This window comes from Squalius cephalus (genome assembly GCF_949319135.1).
Source record: "Squalius cephalus genome assembly, chromosome: 6".
Lineage (NCBI taxonomy): Eukaryota > Metazoa > Chordata > Actinopteri > Cypriniformes > Leuciscidae > Squalius > Squalius cephalus.
In genome coordinates this window covers 8,400,963-8,425,241 of record NC_137127.1, presented here as the reverse complement: position 1 = coordinate 8,425,241, position 24,279 = coordinate 8,400,963, and the positions used below count along the sequence as shown (strand labels likewise).

At 38.1% G+C, this 24,279-nt stretch overlaps 1 protein-coding gene across 2 annotated transcripts in view; it reads left to right on the top strand.

Moving 5' to 3' along the window:
- gnao1a (guanine nucleotide binding protein (G protein), alpha activating activity polypeptide O, a) overlaps positions 1 to 24,279 on the top strand; it is an 88,329-nt gene that overhangs the window by 41,955 nt on the left and 22,095 nt on the right. For both annotated transcript variants that reach the window (XM_079875109.1, XM_079875110.1), the window contains exon 4: positions 19,689 to 19,849. In XM_079875109.1, coding sequence (XP_079731235.1) covers positions 19,689 to 19,849 — 161 coding nt within the window. The remainder of the gene's footprint in view (positions 1 to 19,688; positions 19,850 to 24,279) is intronic.

Below are 24,279 nucleotides of genomic sequence, written 5' to 3'. Positions count from 1 at the left end.
AAGATATTACTACAGAACTGTGTGTAATGAGCAGGTTCAACTAAAAGGGAAGTTTTCATGTGAGAGTGAACAAGTGTGTGTTTATCTCAAAGTTATCATGAAATCAAATTTTTTTTTGTATATTGGAATGTTTATTATAAATTATTTATGAGTGCACTCCATTATTTTATTTTTAAAACGTGCCCTCATAATCTTTAATCAAAATCATTAATTTCCCCTCCCCAAAGGCGGGACAATAATCCTTTCCTTCCAACTTATAACTCACTTGAGATCGCAGTAAGTGGCAAATGACCATGATCCAATAATACAATCAATTCCCGCTGGACAAAATCAAGCCCCACTCTACATTTTTGTTCATTTGTGAAGCTGTTTCACTCGGCTGTACATCACAATAGAGAACAAAATGTGATTGTGATTTTAGTTTCATGCCGACTTTAAAGGTGCAGTGTGTAATTTGTTCACCATTAGTTGCAACAAACAGAATTACAGTCTGTTTGAGCATCCCAGTTGGACCAAATATAACAACACTGCTTTAAACTATGGGTCAGAATTATCTGTTTGTCCAACCAACAGCAAACAATATTCACAGAAAACAATTTTAAAAGCCTGTCATTATTGTTCGCAATTTCTATTAGTGATACTAGTATAGAAATGACCCCCTTTACCTTTAAGGCATTTGGGTCTGTGTGGTTGATTCAGCAAAGTTTAATGGTCCTTGGCCTTTTGCTGTTGCAAGAAATAAAAAAAAAAACTGAGTCAGTGCTTTGTCCAATATGCTCTCTTTCCCTCACTCCCTCTCTCTCTCTCTCTAGCTCGCTTACTTTTCTTTATTGCTCTGGTAAACAGTGAGATACTACCTAGAGCATCCCCTAAATCTCTTGTAGTTTGCAGGCAGCTCAGATTTACAGAGCCTCATGTAAAGTCTAGCACAGCTAGCATGGAAGGAGGCAAAGCATATTTCATTAAATCCGCATCGATGAGTCAAATGACTCTCGATTCCGATACACAGAAGCTCTGTTCCATAACTTAGAGAGCTGCCTACATAGGCTGCTGCCTTCTAATGTAACCTACAGTAATCCTACTGGACCCTCATGAGTGATTGATTTGGAATACTTTGCACAGGTAGCAACTCCACGCACTACAAAAATAGCTATTCTACTGGAGACATGACTCATTTCAACAGAGTTTGGAGTTAGCATGTGGCAAAGCTAACCATGTATTTTCATAGAGGAATTGATTTTTTAATGCCAATTTATAAACAATTAAAAATACACCAAAATAACTATTTTGCACCCGCCCACTCCCTACACTCTCAAACTACTTAATTATATATATGCTTATTTTGAAATAAACATCAAAATGTTGTTCTATAAGCATAAAAAGTTTTAATTTGAATATATCATTTGCAATACTTCATGAGATTGTAGTTATTTTCTTCATTACAGTTTTTTTAAACTGCTTACACACAAAATCCTTACTTTCTGAAACCGGACACCATAACCACACTCCAAATCTGCAAAATCATACACAAATTCTTGGCCTTCGACTCAGTTTTCAATTTCATAAAACACTTTTTGCAAATCACAACACACAATTATCTGTGTAACACGCACAAATCTAACAGGAAGTATCTTTGATTTCCTTTTTCAAACACAACCTATCAAAATGCCACACTTATTCATCAGCAACTCCTCACATGTGCAAACACTCATTGCTTTACTTAGCACCAACCAATCATGGCTTTAGAATAGGCCTATAAATGGGCCAAAGGTCAAGTTATAGTTTTTTCGGACTGTGTAATACTGTATTAACAACCACAAATGCTTACAATAAAAAAAAAAATAGTTTGGTTTCAATTTTGCTTTTGTGTTTGTACAGAAAGCAAGTTGTACAGAAATGTACATAGAAGCTCATGAAAGAAGAGCTTTAGGTTTTGAATAACTGTGTGTATATGATATATCCAAAATATAATATTATGGCAAACGTAAGACAAATTTTTGCTTTTGAGATGTGTTTGTGATATTTGGAATGCAGTGCTTCATTTTGCAAGAGATGTGAGGCATTTTGCATTTTGTGTGTGCAATTCTTGAATTTGTGTGTAAAGTTTTGAAAAAAGAGGCAACGTTTTGAAAATGTGTGTAGGCAGTTTAAAAAAAAAAAACTGTATACGAATTGTCTATGATGCCTTAAAATACTGTCTCAGTAAACAGCTCACTTTAAAACAGAGCCACAATGTGCCTAATCTTGAGTGTGTTTGTGCATTTGTGTTGTATCTGTGTGTGTAATGATGAATCAGTTTCACAAAAGGAAATACTGTCTGTCTATTGGTCAGTTTTTCAAATTATTCATGTCTGTGGTTTTGTCAGTAAAAAGCACAATCTATCCTTATCACTTGTATCTGTGCGCATTTAGATGTGTGTTTGTGTGTAGCACAGGTGTGTGTAGGCGTTTCCCTCCTGCCGCGTGTGTGTGTCCTCCATGCTGTAATTAGCAAGGCTGCTCTTCAATAATGCAGAGACTGAGGAAGAGTCAGTACAGTGTGTGTGTGTGTGTGTGTGTGTTTGTATGCCTGTGTGTGTCGCACTGGCATTTAGCGCTTAATCAATGCCTTGCGCTGCCTGTGGCCACTAATTGAAGGTTAAGAGATGAGAGACCTGTGTGCCTGAGATGGCGCTGATGCAGAAGAGAGGCTCCATTCCTCTCTCTTTCTCTGCCCTTTAAAAATCCCCCTCTCAATCAATATACCCACACCTCTGTACTGTACCTGAACATATTATTTACCATACAGCACAAGATTTACATCATAGAATACAAACATAGGCAATTACAGAATACATTTACACTATTTGTTGCTAAGTTACCCTAAACTATAGTGCACCTGCTGGGCAGGTTATACTAGAATGAAGTGGTTTTCTGGTTTATTAGACTGTCTACCTGAAGAAAAAAAACACTGGTAGACCAGTTGATCATTTCATCTTAAATCAGTCAGCTAATGACCAGTTTAAACCAGCTAGAAACTAGCTAATATGTTTAAAAACCAAGCTATCAAAATAAGATGGATTTTCCAACAGAGCCTTTATACAAAAATCCCAGTGAACATATTTTGTGATTCTAGAGGTGGAAGTTATGTTTAATGTTTCATAATTCCTTCATTAGTTTGGATTGGATTAGATTATCTAGATTATTTTCCCCATGTTTCCTCTTTTTTAAAATGTTCCCATGTTTGAGCTAATCCTAAGAACCTTGCCTTGCCTAAGAATTTTGCCTTCCTGAATAAAAAAGAGAGACAGAATTTGAAGGAAGTGAAGGACAAGCTGTAACAAGTTCTTTTGAATTATTCCTGCTTTTTTTTCTTTTTTCTGGAAATAAGATTAAAATGCCAAGTCATTAATTTTTCATTCTGAGAAACCCAGACCTTGAAGTGAGTAAGTAGATAATTTACTGTTGCTTTGTCAAAGATCAATGAAAAGGCTTTTTCATGTTTCGGAGTGTTTCTTTTTCGTTTCTTTGCATACAATAAAAATTCTCTCTTACAATAAAGGTGCAGGTGGAAATGAGATAGCTAGCAGGTAATGAACAGGGTGTTTGTGTGTGCTTGTGTGTGTTTCTGTGTAATCACACCCCCAAGCTTGTGTAAATACAACCAAGTGTCCTCTGATTGGAAATGTAGGCCTTCATTTAATGGAATCCATTTGTTATGAGACAGGCTCTATTATATTTTGCAAGCAGTCAAGGCATTGTGCAGTGTTGCATCATGGGTTGAAGCTCTACAAGGGAAAACATTCGTGCACGTATATTTGAATTTATGTGGACATAAATGTATGTGTGTTTATGAGAATGTGTGTCTGTGTATTTGTGAGGCTCCCAGCATAAAGCCTGAACCATTTTTCATTTGCATAAGCTCGGTATGAATAGTTCAAAGCCCAGTTGGTAGATGCTGTGTGTGAAGCACATGCACTCCTCTCTCAATCAGTCACTGAAAATCTTTTCAGCTCAAGAATGTACTCTTTACTTTCCCACCACAAATCGACCCATGGTGCTCCAATCAAGATAGACAATGCTTGAGCAGCAAGGTGTGGCATCGGTCTCTAGCTTTTACGAGCATAGAGGAACAAAAAGAAGCGCCGGTTCTTTTCCTGCTTTCTACAATGTTCCACTGGTCGAGCGGGCCTCCTCTCTGAAATGCAGAGACCACATTTTGAATTATTCACTCCAAATAAAAAGCTGCATCTGTCTGCGGATGAATTATTTACGGTTAAAATGGGTCCCCCTGTCGAGGGAGATGGGGAGGGGGTGTTCGAGTGAGAGGTGGGATCAGCTCCACATGTTTATCAGTCCGCTATGAACACAGATGGCAGGTGTTTTTATTGTACTTGTTAGTATATCGCAAATTTTCCTTATTGAAATTTAAATTAGATTCTATTTAAATATAAATGTTATGTATACAATTATAATTTCCCAAAATGTACAATTATTTCAAAAATATATTATAAATGTATTTTCATTTTTTTACATTTACAATATAATAATTATATTTATATATGTTTTAACTAGTTTTATTAAATGTGTTGGGTCACCATCTGAGAAAAACTAATGATTGATACATATATATATCATCAGTTTTTCTCAGATAGTGACCCAACACATTCAATAAAACTATTTTATATTACATTTGTAAAACAAAATATCCTTTAAATCTTGTAAAAGCATAAGCAACAGCAGACGTGAGATTTCAGCTTCACTCATTAAAAATAAAAGCAAAAGAAAATGTATTTGTATATTAAATGGTGCCAAAATTCAATAAAGTTTGATTAGATGCAGACATCAGCAACAAATCATACACAAAACATTTCCCCTCCCTTTTAAACGTTTATGATCCTTTTTATTTAGCTGTCATAACTATGCATCTTCTTAAAGGTTGGTTATATTTTATTCTTTTCATTTACATTATTTTAACATGCTGTTCACAACCCTATCATACTTGTGATCCATTTGTTGGGTTATGACCCACTGCTCTACTTGATATTGTGAATGAAGATACTTAGTTACCCCTCAAAACCCCCTTCCATCTAAATCTAGTTGGATTTGAGCTTTTAATGGACTTAATGCATGAATTAACATTCATATTATCTAAGTAAGCGATGAGGGCAAACGGGTACAGGAGTTAGAGCTTGAAGTTCCCTCTGGAACTAATTATGAAATTGAATATGGATTTGAGGTGGAGAATACCAGTAGAATTGATAAGTGAGCTGTTTCTTTTGTTTCTTGAGAACAGTATGCAAATCCTGAAGGTGTGTGATGTTGTGAAGCTAGGCCCATAATGAAGCCCTGGCTTCCCTTTGTGCCCGACTATAAGTGCACATCTATTGATTAGATGGGAGAGGATGAGAAACAGAGAGGTGGGAGATACTGTGAAATGATACAAGAGGAAGGCCCCAATGTGTCTGGGCTCCTAATGGACTGATCCGATGCACTCTCGCTCCGTCTCCCTTCTCTTCTCCATTTCACTGTTTTCACTCCTATTGTTTTGTGACAGTCTCCAGGCCGCAAACTGTTTACATCGCTGTTAACGGCCCACATACTCCAAACATATCCATCTCTACCTATATCTACACCTCCATCTGTGTGAGCTCCACTATAGCCACTCTGTTGTCTTCTTCACATATGCTGAATTATTTACAAGCAGACTCAGTGGGAAGAGATAAAAAAAATCACAGTTCATGGAAGCTGCCGTAGAGTGAAGGCATTCTGATTGAATGTAGAGGAAAATGGTTCTCCTTATAGGAACACAGTTAGAGGACAAAAGAAAGGCTGTGATATTTAGGTAGTCCAGACATCCGCACATTATAGACCTTATTCACAGTAGTTTCATTTTTGATTTTTAATGGGAATGAAAGTGAGGCAGTGAGGGATAGACATGCAACTCTTCAGTGGGTTTTACTGTTATTTAATGTGTCTTTGGATTGTTCTGCTGACGAAACACTGCAAAAATATTTTCCCGAGAAATTTCAGTTGACAAATCCCACCAGACGATTTGAGCTGATTTGAATAGAATTTTTCAAGACTTTTCAAGACTCACTGAACACACGTCATCATTGCTGGAACGCCTCTGTCAGCATGTGCTTTTGAACCCACAGACTCCTGCGAATTGAATGCGAGTGTGTGTTTGTTTTCTTTCTTGTAGACAGTCATGTAGGCCTATGTGTGCTCTCATGCACACAGTAATCAGCCTCTCTGCATGTGTTCATCATTAATTTGTGTGTGTGTGTGTGTGTGTGTTTTCAAGGCAGACCTTCATAATTTTCCATTTGAATTATGAAGAATTCATAAGCATTCATGGCTCAGTTGTTTTGTGCGTGTGTGTGTATGTGTGTGTGTGAGAGAGAGAGGTTTTACTTATATTTTGAGGACCAGATATCTCCACAAGGATAGTAAAAACTGAATTCACCTACATTTAACAGACCAGCCAAATGTCCCTGTGAGGAAAACTGCGTAGTAGAAAAAATATTGTTTCTGTGAGGTTAGTTTAAGGAATAGGGGATATAAAATAAGTAGCTCTGTTTAAAATCAATAGAAGTTATTGGCTGATTTGTTTAGTGTGCAACTAACAATGTGCTCTGTTGTGTATCACTTCATGTTTCATGCTTCAGTGTCTTCCCCTGCATGTATGTATTTTTGTGTGTGTTGGTTTCCTTGGGTTAATGTACTTCATCTTTAATGTGTGTCTGTGGCCATCAGCAGTGCTGTATGCATTGAGCAGAGAGAGAGAGAGAGAGAGAGAGAGAGAGAGAGAGAGAGAGAGAGAGAGAGGGCGAGAGGGCCATGGTCCTTAATGGAGCTGCACTGAATACCAGTAACGGCTGGAGGGGGAGGGGATGGAAGAGAGGGGGAGAAAAGAAAAAGGATGGAAGATAAAGGGGGGATATGTGCATTGAAACTGCTCAGTCAGTGAGATGGCTGGTGCAGAGCCGCTGCTTTCCAACCATTTAGCACACAGAGAGCAGAAGTGAGCCAAGCTGAGCCTGCAGCCTTTCTTCCAAGGGTGCAGTTCTCTCTCTTTCTTAGTCAGGTATCGGCCTATCTGTTCATCTATTTTCCTTTCATTATTTCTCTATATCTTGCATCATCTGCTCTGCATCTGAGTTTCATTAAGGGTGCTATCCAGGGATGATATGCACCTGTTTTGCCATGAGTTCACCATGGACAGTCTTGGCTTTCTAGGGGCCCTCGGTGAGAAAAGTCTAAAGGAGGAAAATATTTAAGTATATACTACCTTTCAAAAGTTTGGGGTCAGTAAGATTAAATAATAATATTAATAATACTTGATCCAAAATGACAATGAAGACATTTATAATGTAAAAAAAATTGGCCGTCAGCGCCGATAGCCTCGTGAGCAGCGCGCCGTCATATAGCGCTGTTGCGCTTCGGGTGACCGGAGTTCGAATCCTGACTCATGGACCTTTCCTGATCCCATCCCCCGCCTCTCTCTCCCACCTCGCTTCCTGTCCACTCAGTCCTCACTCATATTACAATAAAGGCAAAAAAAAAAAAAAGATTGGCCAATATCTGGGGGCGGGGATATTTGATATCTGCAAGTTAGATTAAATCCTCAAAATATGAGGAAAAAAAATATTTATATGATTTAAATATGAAGGAAGAACAAAACACTAAACTTAGTTAAGGTAATTATCTGACAAAATTATTTGGCAAAAAAGGCAAACTACAGCTATAGAAAATAGAAAATGCATAGAAAAACAAAAAACTCACAGGAAAAAGCATACATTATACTACATAATCAGTTATTAATATTTTGTTGGTTCTCTCTTGTTTTTGCACGTGTTCATAATTTCTTTGGCAAAAAATTTGGCCCACACAATTTAGCATATTTCATTGTGTTATCACAAATAAAACAATTGACTCCAAGCATTACTACGCAATATGCTTACAAATATAAATTATTTGTACAGAAATTCATTTTGATTTCATAAATACTTTTTTCCCCATAATTTTTTACCTACATTTAATCTACTTATACATACATAACATTACATAGTGATAGAAGCAATCACTTTATTGAAATTAAAAACAAGATAGACAAAAATTGCTATTGGATAATACTCAAACGTTAAAATGTTAGCATAGAAAATGAGGTGAAAATAACAGTCTACATTGGATGGGACCTTGAAGCTGTCCACACTGGACGCAAGAAGGCGACCTTTGCAAATCCTTTTGCTCTCTGTGTCAAAAGTTGCACGAGTGCTAGGATTATGTCAGAAATAAAACAGGGCATCAGTTTACTGTCGGGAATTTGTTCCACATCCAGTGTAGACAGCATCACTGATTATAATGGGTTCTATTAGCTTTTGTCACGCCGCGCCGCTCACATCTGGTGTAGACACAGTGTAATCCCCAATGCAGTCAGGGAAATTTAAAATCACCCATTTAACCACGTCAGACAGATTAATAACGGTCACACCCAAAGAGTGAAAAAAAAAAAAAAAACCTTAATCCTAAATATCTTAATCTAGTCACCATGCTGATTGAATGGAAAACAATAAGGCCACAGATAATCTGAATGTGCTGCAATTTTGTGTAATAATTTACAGATTAGCCAGTGACCACACTGTAAATGTCAAAAATAAACCACTCTAATCACTCCTCAGCTTCTCCAGAAGGAAATGCAGATTTTAAGGGCATATGAATTAGAATGCAGTGTACTGTACAAGTGTACTATAAATCAAAGATTAATAAGAAGATTGATGCGATGGCCTCAGCAACCCTGATACTCCTGGGTGGGTGAAACATTTGTATGAGCAGTGGTTACCACTCCTAGTGAATATACTGATAAAACAACCCAGCAATCATGAGCAAATATGGCCGATTTCATATCATATATGCCAAATAAATGCAAATATAAACCTTTTAAACCTGACGTTAATATAAAAGGCATATGCTATTGTGTATATTTGTGTTTTTGTCTGCCCAACACATACTCGTCAGTAAAGTGTTTCATGGAGTGCTGCACTTTGCTTGGTTATTTATAGCTAGCAGTGTTAGCATCCTTACAGTAGCACCACAATGTGTGACAGTATGATAATCTAATTCAACAACCCTTATCTTAATGAGTCTTATCATTATCAAACTAATGCAATCAGTCGGGCTACATTTATATTTAGGCCTCCCGTCAAACAAGGCGCTCTTGTTCAACTGATGATAGCGTGTCTGTTGTGCACACTCTTGTGGGTATGAATGTGATTTTATTATTGTCTGTCATTTTCATATTTTTTGTCTTTCATTTGTAATTTATACTGTTTGCCTCTTTAAATATGGACAAGAACATATAGTCTTTTTGTTTTTTCTGTACTTCCATTCTTTCTTTCTTTTTTTCTATCATGGACTTTCTATCTCAGTGGGCAGATTTTCATTCATTTTTCCATAAGCTGTGTTGCGCTGCTTGGAAACTGCCGGTTGCCGTAGAGACGTAGCTCATCGACCACTTGGAGTGGAAGACTAGGTTTGCATATGTGCCATATTAGCCTCCATTTATGAGCTTCATTTATGCCACTCATTTTCTCTCTTTCTTGCGCCTCTCTTTTTCTTTTTACACTCTTTTTTATCTCTTGTACATTTATTTTAATGATACTGATAAAGAAATATAATCTTGCGTCATGTTTGTGATGAGTAATGCTGCTAATTTACTTGTTTTTGTTGAAGGATGGTAATCTAAGCCATGTTAAGAAGATGAAAAAAACTTGATGCTAAAGCCTAAAGATCCTTCAGTACATCTGTGTAATTTGAATTACACCTCCAAATTCTCAAGACACACCCAAGTGCCCTTTACAAAGCTGATGACAGCCTAGGCATTCCACCCACAATTAGCACAACCCACTGTAATGACCCAGTGAGGCCATAGCTAATGAGGCACACAGTGGCACTGCTCCCTTGTTTCATGCCGGCCCTCAGGGATTCTTTAGGGCGGCGATATGCTATGTATATTTGTCAACCTCACTTCTGGGACCTGAACTTGAAGCCTGAACTTGGCCCGTATAGATGAGATGTTGTGGCCAGACCTGTCAAATTTTAAAACTGAGGGTACGTTTGCACGGCAACAATGGACTAAAAACAGAAACCATTTTCCGCGTACAGATGTCAACGTTGTCAAAAGTATCCCTGTTCACACGGATCTGCAATAACGACTAAAAATTCTGGAATTATGCTGGCAGGCCAGTAGAAACACTATACTCAACTATAGACTGAACACGCAATACGCATACGCATGATGTCACTGTTTTCACAAATTCATATTTACACAGAGACGATAACTGTATTGTTTTCAAAAACTTGCACTTTGAAATTTGTTTTCGAAAGTTTGCAATTTCAGGCCCCCAAAACGGCACTTTTGTGTAAATGGACGGCCAAAACACATGAAGGCTCCTAAATCTGACATATTAACTCACAAATACCGGCCGCTTTATTAGGTACACCGGTTCAACTGCTCGTTCATGCACATATCTAGACAGCCAATCACATTGCAGCAACTCAATGCATTTAGGCTTATAGACATGGTCAGATATCTGCTGAAGAATATATATATAGGTAACACACACACACACACACACACACACACACACAATATATATATGTGAAAGCCTTCTTTTAAAAAAAAAAGTTTTTAGTACCAGTGGGCACTGTGTTAATTGGGTCACTGATGGGGACAACTCTGTGTGTTGATCAGGGCACTTATGGGGCCTGAAGTGTAAAGGAAACTTTATGGTATTTAGAAGCATGATAGCTTTTTTTTTGGCCTGCGGCTAAAAATAAATATAGTTGAAAGAGGCCTGCAGTGGTGGCAGATCAGGTATGCAGCAGAGAGGAGCGAACAGCACACTTTAATAAATGCCAGGCCTCAGCAGACTCCACACAAACCTGCAGGCCTGTGGAGAGAGAGAGAGAGGGTGTGGAAAGAGACAGTTCCGTCTTGTCTGTGTCGGTATCTCTGTGGATGAGAGATAGTGTGAAAATCAGCAGAGGAAGCACATGAAAACATAAGCATGTTAAAAAGGGATTGTTCAACCAAAAATTAACCTATATTACTTTCAACTATGGAACAATGAACCTCTATTTAGCTGTTTTCCATACAAATAAAAAATAATAAAAGAACACTATAAAAGTGGCTAATACAATGGTGTGCCATACAGTAAATCTCCTCAAGCCATATGATAGCTCTGTGTGAGACCCTGACACTTGTACAAAAATAGTCATTTTTGAAAAAGTCATTGTGCAAGTGGTGTTTTTCCCCTTTTAGCAAGCTGTTCTCAACCCCAGAACCATTGTGACTCGATCGTTGAGTATATGTGAACTCATGAGCAACAGTCTGATTTCTAAACGTATATTTGAGTATGATTCCTAAAGGAATTTTCAGTCTGATATTTGTCCCTTGAACTGTTGTAACCTGATCATTGAGTCTGTGAGTGGAGCTCTTATTTGTGAACAAATTGTTCGATCTGATTTATGAACAAATCATTCCTAAACAATTGTTTTAGTCTGATTCCAGAATGGATCATTCATTGCAAACAGTATCAACTGGTTCATTGAAAAGAACCATCCCAAAAAAAAAAAAACTTTTGGTTCTCGCTCTGGTTCTCAAGCTTACGAGAGAGGAAGACTATCAGTCAACGATGACTTAAATTACAGCACTTAAATAGAGCACATGAGTCGTATGAACCACTTTGATGTTGTTTTTTTGGAGCTTATTGTCATTTTTTGGACCCTTTATGAGAAAATAATAATTTTTGTGGGGACTATTCCTTTAACCAGACATTTTTTTCCTTTCATAACTAATCCATTTTTCTCCAACCTGACATTAATCAAATAAGTGCTTCTGATGGTAGTTGGGGGGGTAGGGTTTAGAATGTAATTATTAATGTGAATGTAATTATTCCTCCATAAATCCCAACAGAGAATTCCCCAGTGCAGTGTGGGATGAGAGTGTTGGTGTGCTCCACTTCAGGAAGAGTTTAGTAAGGGTAGGTCATAGAGCAGAGGGAGGGCCAGTCTGACCCAGAATTTTTATTTTTTTTGTCTGTCAATTTCTCTTTTTCTCTGAGTCTCTGAAGAACCCCGATGACGCAAAGGGGAAAGAGAGACACAGGGAAAGGAACTGAGATATTTGAATGTTGATGCGTCAGTAATGGAACAGCACACCTTTCCTTTCAATTACTTTCGGCTCAGCTTTATTTTCTGGGAGAACATTGCCAGGTCAGACTGACATGCAGGAGGTTTAACGTCTCTTTACTCTGGGGTGTCATGAAAGCAAAATTTCAGCAGTACAAGTTAATTAGCATACTTTTTGGTGAGAGAGCAGTGACAGCAATTGGTACTCACTCAGTATTACTGATATAGTAGAAAGATATTGTTACATTTTTTTTCAGTATCGACATTGTACAAAAAAGTCCAATAGCCTTTCATTCTCAGCAGACAGACATTAGCCAGTCACAGAGATGAATTAGGGGTTTGTGGATGCTAGAAAAGAGAAAATTGATCTTAAAATGGACTTATTGCTTAAGGAGCATTGATTTCCTTCTTCAATAACTATATGTTATGAGAATGACAGATGTGAATGATGTTTGAAGCAGTAAGAGAGAAAGCTTTCAATTGGTCACAGTGCCAGGTGGGTGTGGCCTCTCCAGTGACGGGCATCCGTGTTGGTGAGTAGATCGACAGAGGTGTGGTCTCCACTCTGGGCTTTGAGGACCTCCTGTGTTTAGGCCACAACTGGAGCCTTCAGCAGGAGAGCAGGATAAAAGATACATATTTCATCAAATCAATAATTTAACAGCTGCCATGGGAGGCAAATAAAGAAAAAGAGGGGAGGAGATAGAGTGAGAAAGTGGGAGGGAAGGGTGAGATACAGAGAAAACGAAAGAGAGAACAGCAAATCTGCAATCACATTCCCCAAGAAAGGCCCAGTAACCATAGTAACAGGAGATGACTGTCACATGATGCGGAGGAGTGGAGCAAGAGGGAGGGGACCTATGAAAAGAAGAGGAGAGATGATAATCACGGGACGGAGTGAGTCGAGAGCAGATTGAGTCGAGTTCTGTGTTGCCTCAATTCTGCTTCATGTCAGCGGAAGCCAAAAGCCTTCCCATCACCCAGACTGCTTACTTATGAGTGTGTCATAACAATTGTGAAGAGAAAGAGAGCTAAAAGATGTTAAGACTGATGAACTGAGATGGGAGGCGGCAGGGGATGATAATGATATGAAAACCAAAGATGTGATTTTTCTTTTGCTGTTTTATCCTGCGTCTATTATCTCAAGTGCTAAGCATGACCAAAGAAAGACCATTTTCTGTTAGCTAATACTGGCCTTGCTCTGCTCAAATTGTGTTTAGCTTTATGAAACACCTTTCATAGTGGTGCTCTTTGATGGCTAAATCCTTGTAATGTAGATGAGCATCAAAAGGATGCAGTTTATGTTGCAATTTTATTTTTTCTTGGCAGCTCTGTATTGACGAGGCTGCTCTGGATTTGTGGGAAATATCCTGCACACTTAATTAGCAAGATTTAGATGTTTTTGATCCAAGTTCCCACACACATCATGTTCAGCGCAAGTATATTACATAATTCACAATATATAATATATATAGTATGCTTATAATCTGGAGCTCTATTCCAAAACCTAGTGAGCTGCCTATCACCTACACATAGGTGCCTTCCAAGGCACCGTACTGACCTCATAAATCACTGATTTGAAGTTTTCTAGGTAGGCAACGACTCTGTGCACTACACAATTGATTTCAGTAGAATTTGATGTTAGCATGCTGCTAAGCTAACAGCTAGGTACCCTAATACGCAAAAAAGACAAATATTAGGTAAAATATTACGTTTACTTTGACTGAACACTTTTTTATCAATAGATCTATTGAATGAAATATATTTTCACAATCATTTCTGTCATCTCATCTCAACCATCTCAAGCTTAAGTTGCTTATATGTCATGCTTTAAACAAGTACACTTATTTTGATGTGGCTATTATGTAAAGTGCCTGATTGTAATTTTAACTGTAGTGTTATTTGATATTACATTTAATATAATACAAGTTTCAATAGAAATGACATTAAAGTATATTTTAGTTGACCATAAATGCTTGTATATTTTGAAGACAACAGAAGTAATTGTGTCCTATTTAAAGGGATAGTTCAACCAAAAATTAAAGATATTTTGAAGAATGTCGGTAACCAAACGGCTGGGCCCCATTGACTTCTATGGTATTTTTTCGCCCCCATAATATGGAAGTCAGTGCGGTCCATCAACTGTTTGGTTACCCAAATTCTTCAGTATATCTTCTTTTGTGTTCAGCAGAAGAAATAAATTCATGCAGGTTTGGAACAACACGAGGGTGGGCAAATGATGACAGAATTTACATTTTTAAAAGTCCTACTTTAGTCTGTGAAACAAATACTCTAAAATTGAGCTAATTGCATTTAATGTAAATTTAAACTATAATTCGTTTGATTACAAGTAACATCCAATTAAGTGTCCAAAAACATAACATTTTAGAAATATGCTAAAATGTAATTCTTTTTCACAAGGGTCGACAGATTAATTTTTTTTCCGAATTCAATTGACTGTTGTAGATCTGCAGTAGAATGCTTCTTAGTAACAGCGTGCCTCTTGTATATCAGATCAAATCATATAATCTTAATGAGTCAGTGATTTGTCATCCTTCTGGTGTCGTATTCAGTCTCCTAGACCTAGAGGACTATAGTATTAGTCAGTGCAGGCCTCAGCATGCCTGACCCATTTGAGAAACATGGTCCTGTCCCCGTGTTTTTTTATGCCAATATGTCGTACGTACGACTGATTCGACTCTTTCATTGTTTGTGAACCAGACGAACCCAGCAGCTTCTTAATAATGCAGGTCTGTGTGTGTCTGTATGTCTGTCTTGTTGATAACATGATATCTGACAGTCTTAAGATGATAATGGCAGGAGATGAATGGTCATCACTCATAGCGTGCCATTCTGTGGAACATACAGCATCATTCATCTACATCATCAAATTTCTTGTCATGGGCATTCCCTCTCTTCCATAGAGACACAGACCAACAACAATTGAATGAAATAATGGATTTACGTCTGAAATTTTAGCCTTCTTTTTGGGCTTGTGTTTTTTCTCACTCTGTTTTAAATACTGGCTGATTATGATCATATTGTTTCAATTCAAATTTATTTTTATTTATGCTCTTACTCGCTTATCTAAAGCGACTTACATTGCATTCAAGTTTTGTGTACATTTTATTTCAAGTTTGTGTAATCTCTGGGAGCCATACTATACACAACATGAAGGCCAAAATGATGCTTTGGAAAACTAAAAAAGGCTAGTTCTCACTTTGCCTCCATGCTTGATTTTCTCTGGCTTTCACACCTCTGTGCTATTAACATCAGCAATGGTTACTAAAGGATGTGCAGCTAGTAGCTTTTCCCTTATTTCTTACAAGAAATGCCATTGAAATTAATTTAGAAAAAGTAATCATTTATTTGAAACTTCTTATGAGGACATATGTTAACACTCAAATTATGAGGATTAGGAAACTAGTGAAACTAGTGTCTTAACAGCTGACACTAGTGAATAACGAAGTATCACATGTCTCTTTTGGCTCTCTTGAATTCATTTAGTTCTCATAGATACATTTTGGCATGACTTTGAAGGTCCATATTCACAGATATGCTGGAAACTAATGGATTAATTAGCAACTCACCCACTCACAGCACCTCATTCGGTCATGTCTGTATTGAAATACACTTTTTTCATGAAGTCCACCCCATGCCAGTGGTTGTAACCTTGAAAAGACAATTTGTAGTTTAAATTCATGTCTAGGGAGTTATGTCATGGACTTTGATAAAGTACTTGAGCAGGGTCATCTTCAGCAAAGCGGAGCATCTCTCTTTCCTCTGTACTAGTTTGAAAGGGGAAGTTTCATTGCCAGTGATAGATGATTAGACCACAGCCCTTGGGCTGATAAGGGACTGTATGTTACTCTCCTGTTCATTGCAAGATTAGAAGCAAACTACAACTATAACTAGAACACCTACACCTACAACTTCATTGTACTTCATACAGTTCCGTCCGTCCGTCATCTAAATAAGTGGAAAAACTGACGCATTTCTCAGTCTGGTCCGAGCCACATGTATGAAGCACATGAGAGGCATTGAAACTGATCCTGCATATCCTGTCTCGTGGACACGCTGTGTCCGTCTCAGCTGTGATCCAAATAAAATGTCACATAATTAATCGTGACATGTATTGCGATGTGCAACATATCATAAGGTAGTTGCAGATACCCTATAGCCAGTGTTGCTATAACAATACCAGACAGACACCATCATGTTGTGGCAACCAGCGACACCCTAGCACTCAACATGACAAGTGAAAAAGCCTAATGATACTCTGAGGAATCCAACATTTTCTAAAATGTAAAATGACGGTTCTATTATATGTGTGTGTTCACTGTGCCCACTTGCGTCACTCTTACAATAATTGTATTTTCACCAGGTGCTGGGTCAGGGTGTCTGTAAGGATACTGTCCGTCACGCCGGGCTACTGACTGATCTGCGATTCAAATCTACAGCGCGTTGAGTTCTCTCCTCGCGCTGTTTCCTCTAATAAATGAATGCTGATGGTCCATTCTCTTTAGTCTGTGCAAGGGCCATAATGAATAGCTATTATGTGTCTCTATGAGCCTGATCTAAATTCAATAGGCAATCACTCAGGAATCACATGCTCCTTCGGTACCGTGTACCTTCCCCCAAAAAAACTAAAACAGAGGTAGAAAGAGAGAATGAAGAATGAGAGGCGTGACCAATGTCGTGACATTAGAGACAGACCCACCTGCAGGATAGATGCACAGAGAGACCGGAAACAGGTGCATGCCTGTTGAATCTTGTCAGCTTTATGGGTTTATTCTTGCAGTTTTTTTCAATCAAAAGAAAAATGCATGACAAAAATGTTCCCGTCACAAACCTCTAGCCCTTGGACCAAGGCATCTGTCACTATAAAGGCTCAAAGAGCTTCTGGACGCCAGTTTGATGTCCCATAATTCCCCGGAAGGGGTAATGTTGAGGTAATCCTCTGGTTCATGTTGTGTTGTAAAGCTCAAATCATTCATTATTCTTATAGATTATTAGACTAATTTTGACCATTATTAGTACATTGTCTTCTGCTAATATTATTACATTCATTTTTAATTTGTAAAAAAATGTATCTGATACAAGCATCTATTATGATTTATTGCAGTTAGAGTATGATGTGTGTGAGTTATAAGGGCTCAAGAAGGTTTAGTCATGCTGAGTTCAGAGGACTTGCTCTCAAAGGTCACACTCACTGGGGGAGAAGGAAAGGGAGGCTCCCTCAGCCAATCATACGGCCTCCTGCTGCTGATGCTGCCCCCGCTGAATCACCATGGAGATGCAATATCTGTCCCTATTGACAAGTCATACGGAAGATGCATCCATTTTCATTATCCAGATGAATATGTCTGCATCATCACAGTAGAAAAAACTCAAAAAATAGCATTTGCATTAATTGTGTATTAATTAGCGACATCCATGCTTTGTTTTTTCCCCTCGTATTCATTCCCAGGCCCCCCCATCTCACTCCTTTTAGTGTGTGAACGCTTTACTCTTTCTCACCGCAAATAATGGAGAGGGTGCAAGACCAGCCTTTTTGAACTGACCCCCATCTTCTCTTCCACTCTCTATTTAACATGGGTCTTTTCTTTTCACTCCACTCATCCAGTCCATTTCTCACGCTCTCCTCTTTTGGCTTCCGTAGTTGCGCAGGATGGCGGAACCCAACCCCTTCGAGTAGTAAGCTCGATTGTGATGTCTTTAAAAGAAACTAAACGCTCCTTTCAGAAGTTGTTACTGCGGTCAAGCTTTTTAAATGTGTTTGTAAAAGAGAGTGATTTCATAAGTGAGAGGAAGAGGGAGGGAAGAATGAAAGAGAAACAGGAAGTCATGAAATGTGTATATATTATATAATAGTGTATAAACAGCTCTCGGAAGAGTTTAGCATGATAATAATGGATATGACAATGATGTTAATGTATTTGTTCTTGGCAGAAAAGATCTGCTATGCTGCTGCTGCTGTTATTGCTGCTGCTGCTTCAGATTACATACACGACACACTGCTGTGAGCATGTACTGTAAAACATACGTCTGCTACACAAATAGCATATATGAAAGTACCCATAGCAGATCTAAACAGGTGGAGCTGGGGATGGTGGAAGGTTTCAGAGGAACTTTGAAAGCACGCTGCAATCTGCTACAGCAAACACTTACCAACTATTTAAATTTTGAGCAGCAAGCTCATTGGCTGCAGATGCAACAGCAACCAATCAGCTTGTGCCGTGTAGTCTACAGTGGAATTGTAAGCATGTTGCGTTAAAGTTGCGACCCATCAGCCTGCTCCATCTAGAGTTTCAAGACAGAACTTGGTATGTATGTGTGTGTGTATATATATATATATATATATATATATATATATTGTATGTGTGTCAGATAGTATATCTGCATCAGATTTTGCTGTATAATAAGGAGTAATCATTGCAGAAAGGATGATTAGGGATCAAGACCCGATTTATGAGTCACAGTTTGTTGTGCTTTTGGCTCATGTTGGTGGGTTTGCATGCAGTATATTCTCAGCACTGTCGGCATCATTAAAGATCTGCTTTGAGTTGCTCCTTCTAAAAATCCAACACATTTGAGTGTGCCCTTAAGGTTCTTCTCTTTCAAACAGAACAACTGTATGTAAATGAGGAACAGCACATCCAATGATTATAATAGTGTTACTTTCTGTTGATAGTACTAGAATATTCGCTGATTCTGTTATCTGTTTCCCTCCGTTATGCTCTCTCATTGTGCCCTTGCACAAGTTTGTTATGCAAAAATAACTGACCAAAGAGGCCTTTTTTTTTTTTTTTTTTGCAAGAGCCAGCTTATGGACAGGGCTTTATAAAATGTTTAGTGCCAGCAAAAAGAATTTGCCAGTAAAAAACAAAAACAAACAAAACATTTAAAACAGGATACATTTTTTGAGCCGCAAAAATGTTCATTGTATATCCTACTTGTTTTCAGAAGTTTCCAGGATGTTTTAAATATAAACCTCCATTTTGTGAGCAAACAAGCATGTTTATTGGAAAGCAAGACAAAAAAGTTTCTCTCTAGCATCAACTTTGCCCCACATGTTTCTGCTAAACTTCTTTGGAAGGAATAAAAATAGGCACAAATGAGTCAATTGTTGACACAGTAAAGCCACAATCACACTGGCAGTGAATATAGCTGCAGGTAATGATTCTCAGTGCTGTCGGTTGCTAGTAGGCGTTCCCACGTCGCATCACTGCTTGTTTGCATAAAGTTGAACTCTGCTTGACTTTGTCTCATCACCAACGGTCGTGGTTGCTCATGTCACTGAAACATTGCAAAATGAATGTCCTTCGTTGCCAAAAATAGTCATTGTAAACAGCCCTGAAGAGGGCTTTGAAATTGTGATGAGAAATGTTTGAGTTCATATTTAAATCTCAGACTTTTAATCGCAAGCTTTTTGAAATTAGTACAATTTAGAGCAGTTTGTGACTCAGTGTTCTTGTGTTTGTAAGTCTCTTCTGTGTGTTTTTTTCTGACAGGCTGATGCTAAGATGGTCTGTGATGTTGTGAGCCGTATGGAGGATACCGAGCCCTACTCTCCAGAGCTGCTGTCCGCCATGATCCGCCTGTGGTCTGACTCAGGCATCCAGGAGTGCTTCAGCCGTGCCCGCGAGTACCAGCTCAATGACTCCGCCCAATAGTGAGTATGGCTCTCTGCTGGGAAGAGACATTAGTGCTTTTACGCTTCATTAAGAGCTTTCTGCTTAAATATACGCATCTGTTATTATATCATTGACTATCACACTGCAGTCCTATTCATTTTAGAGGCACAGGGCATTTATTTTATGGACTGTAAATTAGGTAGCGTCTACATTATAATATGTATAGTCTTTATTTTCAATGCTTGTTTGAACAGGGAGCTTTTAGAGTACCGGTATTACATGAGCTCAGCAAAATGTCACTCTGAAGTGAGAGAGATACATTCACAGATGCAATTACAATATCTGCTGATGAAAGGTCTTGAGTTTGTGTGTGCATTTGTGCTGTATAGTATGTGTGTGTAATAACATTGAAAGAGTTTAGTCAGCATTACATTTCAGATTTTGTGGGTTACTGTAATAGTTTGGGAAGCTGGTCCTTGTGGAAAGTGGTGTTTAGATGAAGACAAATTACTTGCTCACAGATTGACAACTTAGATTATGTTGTAGTGAAGCACATGTGGGGAGGAGAAAGACTTAAAGATAGAGAAGGCAGTGTTTTTAAAAACACTTCTTGTTTTAGTTGATACCTGATAGCAACCCGTGGCTTTGGCTCTGAATGGAGGGTTGAATCTTGTGCTTTCAAAGCTGGCTTGCTATTGCTTGCCTCTCGGAAATTGCCTACCCTACCTTTAATGTTTAGAGTACCAAACAATAAGTTTGCTAGACAAGCCTGGGAGAGACGTTTTTCTTCCTTACTATTTGCATAAATATCACCAAGTTTTGCATAAATGTTCTGTCTTTTGTTCAAGCCAGTACGTCACATGAATGATAAGTAAGACAAACAAAGTTTCCAGTAGTGTTTCAAGTGCAGGTGTATGAAAACAGAAATACCAAATGGTGGAAGGACAATACATTTAATTTTAGGATTTCTGTATGTTTTGTGATAGATTGCTGTTAGGAGCTGTATGACTATACGACATTTACTGTTAACAGGCTTTTTTTAATATTACCATATTCAGTTGAGAATTTGTTCATATTCAGTGACCTTGCTAATATTTAAAAACCTCTGATTCTTTAGGAAGAATTTAATTTCAGTAGACGCTGTGAATGCACACACACACAAACAGACACACACACACTTTTTCCATTCATAACCTGCATTTGTTCGCACAGTCTTTTTTCGGATGACCCATTTAGTCACAATGTCTTACAAACACTACTGTGCAGCAGTGTTTCCTAATTAATTCTGTTTAAAACAATACTATTTGCTTCTTACATATATCATTTAACATCATTTCATTTTATTTCGATTTTCTATTCTATTTATATATTTATTATGTTTTATCTTTTTATTTTATTCTATTTTATTCTATTGTGTTTTAATATTGGTCAAGAAGTCATGTCTCTTTTTAGTGTCTTTGTTTTATTTTGCACTACCTAGTCTTTTTATCTCGTCACATTTAATTCAGACTGTTAACTCACTACAAATGAGAGCAGACTATATTTCCTGTGGTTGTGCTCTAGATTTAGCAGCTACGCAGTGCACAGGAAACACTTCTGCACACCGGTGTTGATGTTTCTTAGCTTGCGTGTGTGTGTGTATTTACACTAAAGACATGGCTAGCTTGACAGGTACAACTTGTATGTCTAAACCATTCTTTCACATCAATCATTGACTGTAAGAAAATGAGTTTCAAGAGAGATTGAAGATAATTTCTTTTGGTGCTGTTTATCCACACTGGCTTCCTCTTGTCTTTAGGCTGTAGTCTTGTCTTTCTCCTCCCAAAGGTCCATTGAACTGCTGAATATATCAGGAGACATTTCTGAATTTACGATTGAGGCGCAGTGGTCTTTTCCAGAGTGAGATGCTGTAACAGGAATAGATCAGCCTTCATATTATTCTGAAAACTTATTTCATTATCTGAACTTCTTCCACTATTTCTGTCCTTCCTCTCATTCTTTCATACTCACCAGCTTCTTCTATATTATTCTGATAACATCCACTTTATGGTGTTATGGAAGAGTTCATTCACTCTTGTCCGGCCTAACTGACGGATTTTTTAAAAGCTCCTCCCTTTTTACACCGCAAAACACCCCAGCTGTGTTCCTCTTGTCCTCTCAGTTTTGTTCCTGATCAGTTTTATTTTTGTTTTTGACTTCTTCTTTTCAATTTTAGATCTGCTAATTTAATTTCTTCAGTATTTTTTTTTCTGATAATAGAGTTAAAGAGAAGCATGTTCTACTTCTGGTTAAAAGAGATGTGCTGCAATCTGACCGTGTCATAATTGCTTGTGGAGGTGCACTGGCCTGAACTAAAACTTGCTAGATTTTGTGTTTTTAAGTTCAGCACCTTCATTTTTGCAAATTTTTCCAGAGCAAATATAGAAAATCTCTATGTTCTCATTTAAGTCTTGGACAGTGTCATCTTTCAGATGAACTTTCATTGGCTTTGCCTTTAGAAGATGTAGCAAGTTTCACTTATTCTCAATTTTTTGTTGTGGGTGTGATAGGCTAGTGTATCTTCACTGAATTAATGTCAAAATCAAAATAACTTGTATCCTAGGTCATTTGTCATTGTCAAGAAACTTTCTCAACAGTGAGAGACCTGGTAAATATGAATTTGGGTGTGAGTAAAAAATGACAACATTTTGGGGTGAACTATCCCTTTAAGCAGCAGTACAGTAATTCCAGAGGTCAGAGGTAATATCAGACTTTACATGATATTAGTAATAATGGCTCATTGTGACATTCTTGCAGCACCGTGCATTTCCAAACCTTTTTGTTACCACAATACATGTGGTAAGCAGCACCCTCTCTCTCTCTATCTCTCTCCGTGATGGGGAGCAGCAGACAGCAGGCTGGCCGCTGAGAGGTGTTGCCAGGCAGAGCACTCAAGCAGCAGCAGGAAACAGAGGGAGGGTGGAGAGAGAAAGAAAGAAAGATGGTGTATGAGAGAGAGAGAGAGAGAGAGAGAGAGAGAGAGGGAGACGGGGGAAGGGCAGAGCTGGCAAGCAGCCTGAGTGGTAGAGAGATACGAGTTTTCCATACTAAAAAGAGAGAGAAGTGAAGAAACCCTCCAGCACAACCCTGCCCGCATGTCCATTAGGCCTAAAACGACAGAGTAAAGTCCACATAGTGACGTCATATTTATAAAAGATTTACAATAGTACATACAGCTACTCCGCAGAACACCATCCAACGCTATCTCACGACCAATTCGTACGAATTCATACGAGTGATAAAAAAGTGGCTAATTCGTACGAATTTGTAAGATTTGTCTAAACCCACGTGATGGGTAGGTTTAGGGGCGGGGTCAGGGGTAGGTCATTCGTATGAATTCATACGAATTGGGCAATTCGTAAAATATGTACGATTTAGCAAAAATCGTACGAATTCGTACGAGTGAGGTCGTATGAATTCGTACGAATTAGCCACCTCGTAGAATTCGTACGAATTGCCGTGAGATCAGGCTGCACCATCAGGGCAATGAGTGCATATGAGATAAAAACAGTAGTCCTGCTGCAAATGACAAAATGCACTTGCGCACACGTACTTGTGTGTGTATATATATATATATATATATATATATATATATACACACACAAGTACGTGTGCGCAAGTGCATTTTGTCATTTGCATATATATATATATATATATATATATATATAATGGCTTAGTAAATACTGTATTTCAAGAACTATTTCAGACAATTTTCTTTTGCATCCCAAGATTTTTGTTCTCGCACCCAAAGGCAACACTCGTACTTGTCTCTGAGCCATGACTCTAGTGAAATTTGCCTTTAGTCAAATGTAATGAAAGATTACCTACACTTATTGTGGTTTTATCTGGTCAGTGCGGACAGTTGCTTTCTAAAAAAAAGCTTTTGGAAATCCTCCGTTTTAACATAGCTGCCCTAAATCTGCTATTTGTTAATAGACAAAATATGCTGAGAGGGACGCGTGCACAGCCAGCAGATACAGGTCACAAAGGAACGTGCCTCAGGGAGAGAGAGAGAGAGACAGCACTGACACTATCAAAGAGAAGAGAATGTGTCAGTATACAGTCATCCTTATTAGTACTGTTCAACTTATGTCCCATTTGAGACTGTGTACTATGAGAGCAGTTCATACTTAAGTACATACTGTGTCAAGTAGACTTGAAAGAACCTGAGATTATAAGTGCCACTGACTAAGCGATCCTGCAAGCCAAAAGTGCCACTCATAAACATTGATACAACTTAGTCAGTCACAGCAACAGCACCCCCTAGAGTCAGTGTAGTGAACCATAAGAAGGGAAATATGCAAAATACACAATGAGGTTTCTTTCAAAAGCTCTTTATATTGTTTCCATATATGGCTGACAATATACAGTGGGTCCAGACATATTTTTTTATTACCGTGTCATTTTATTACCTGTGTCACCGTGACTT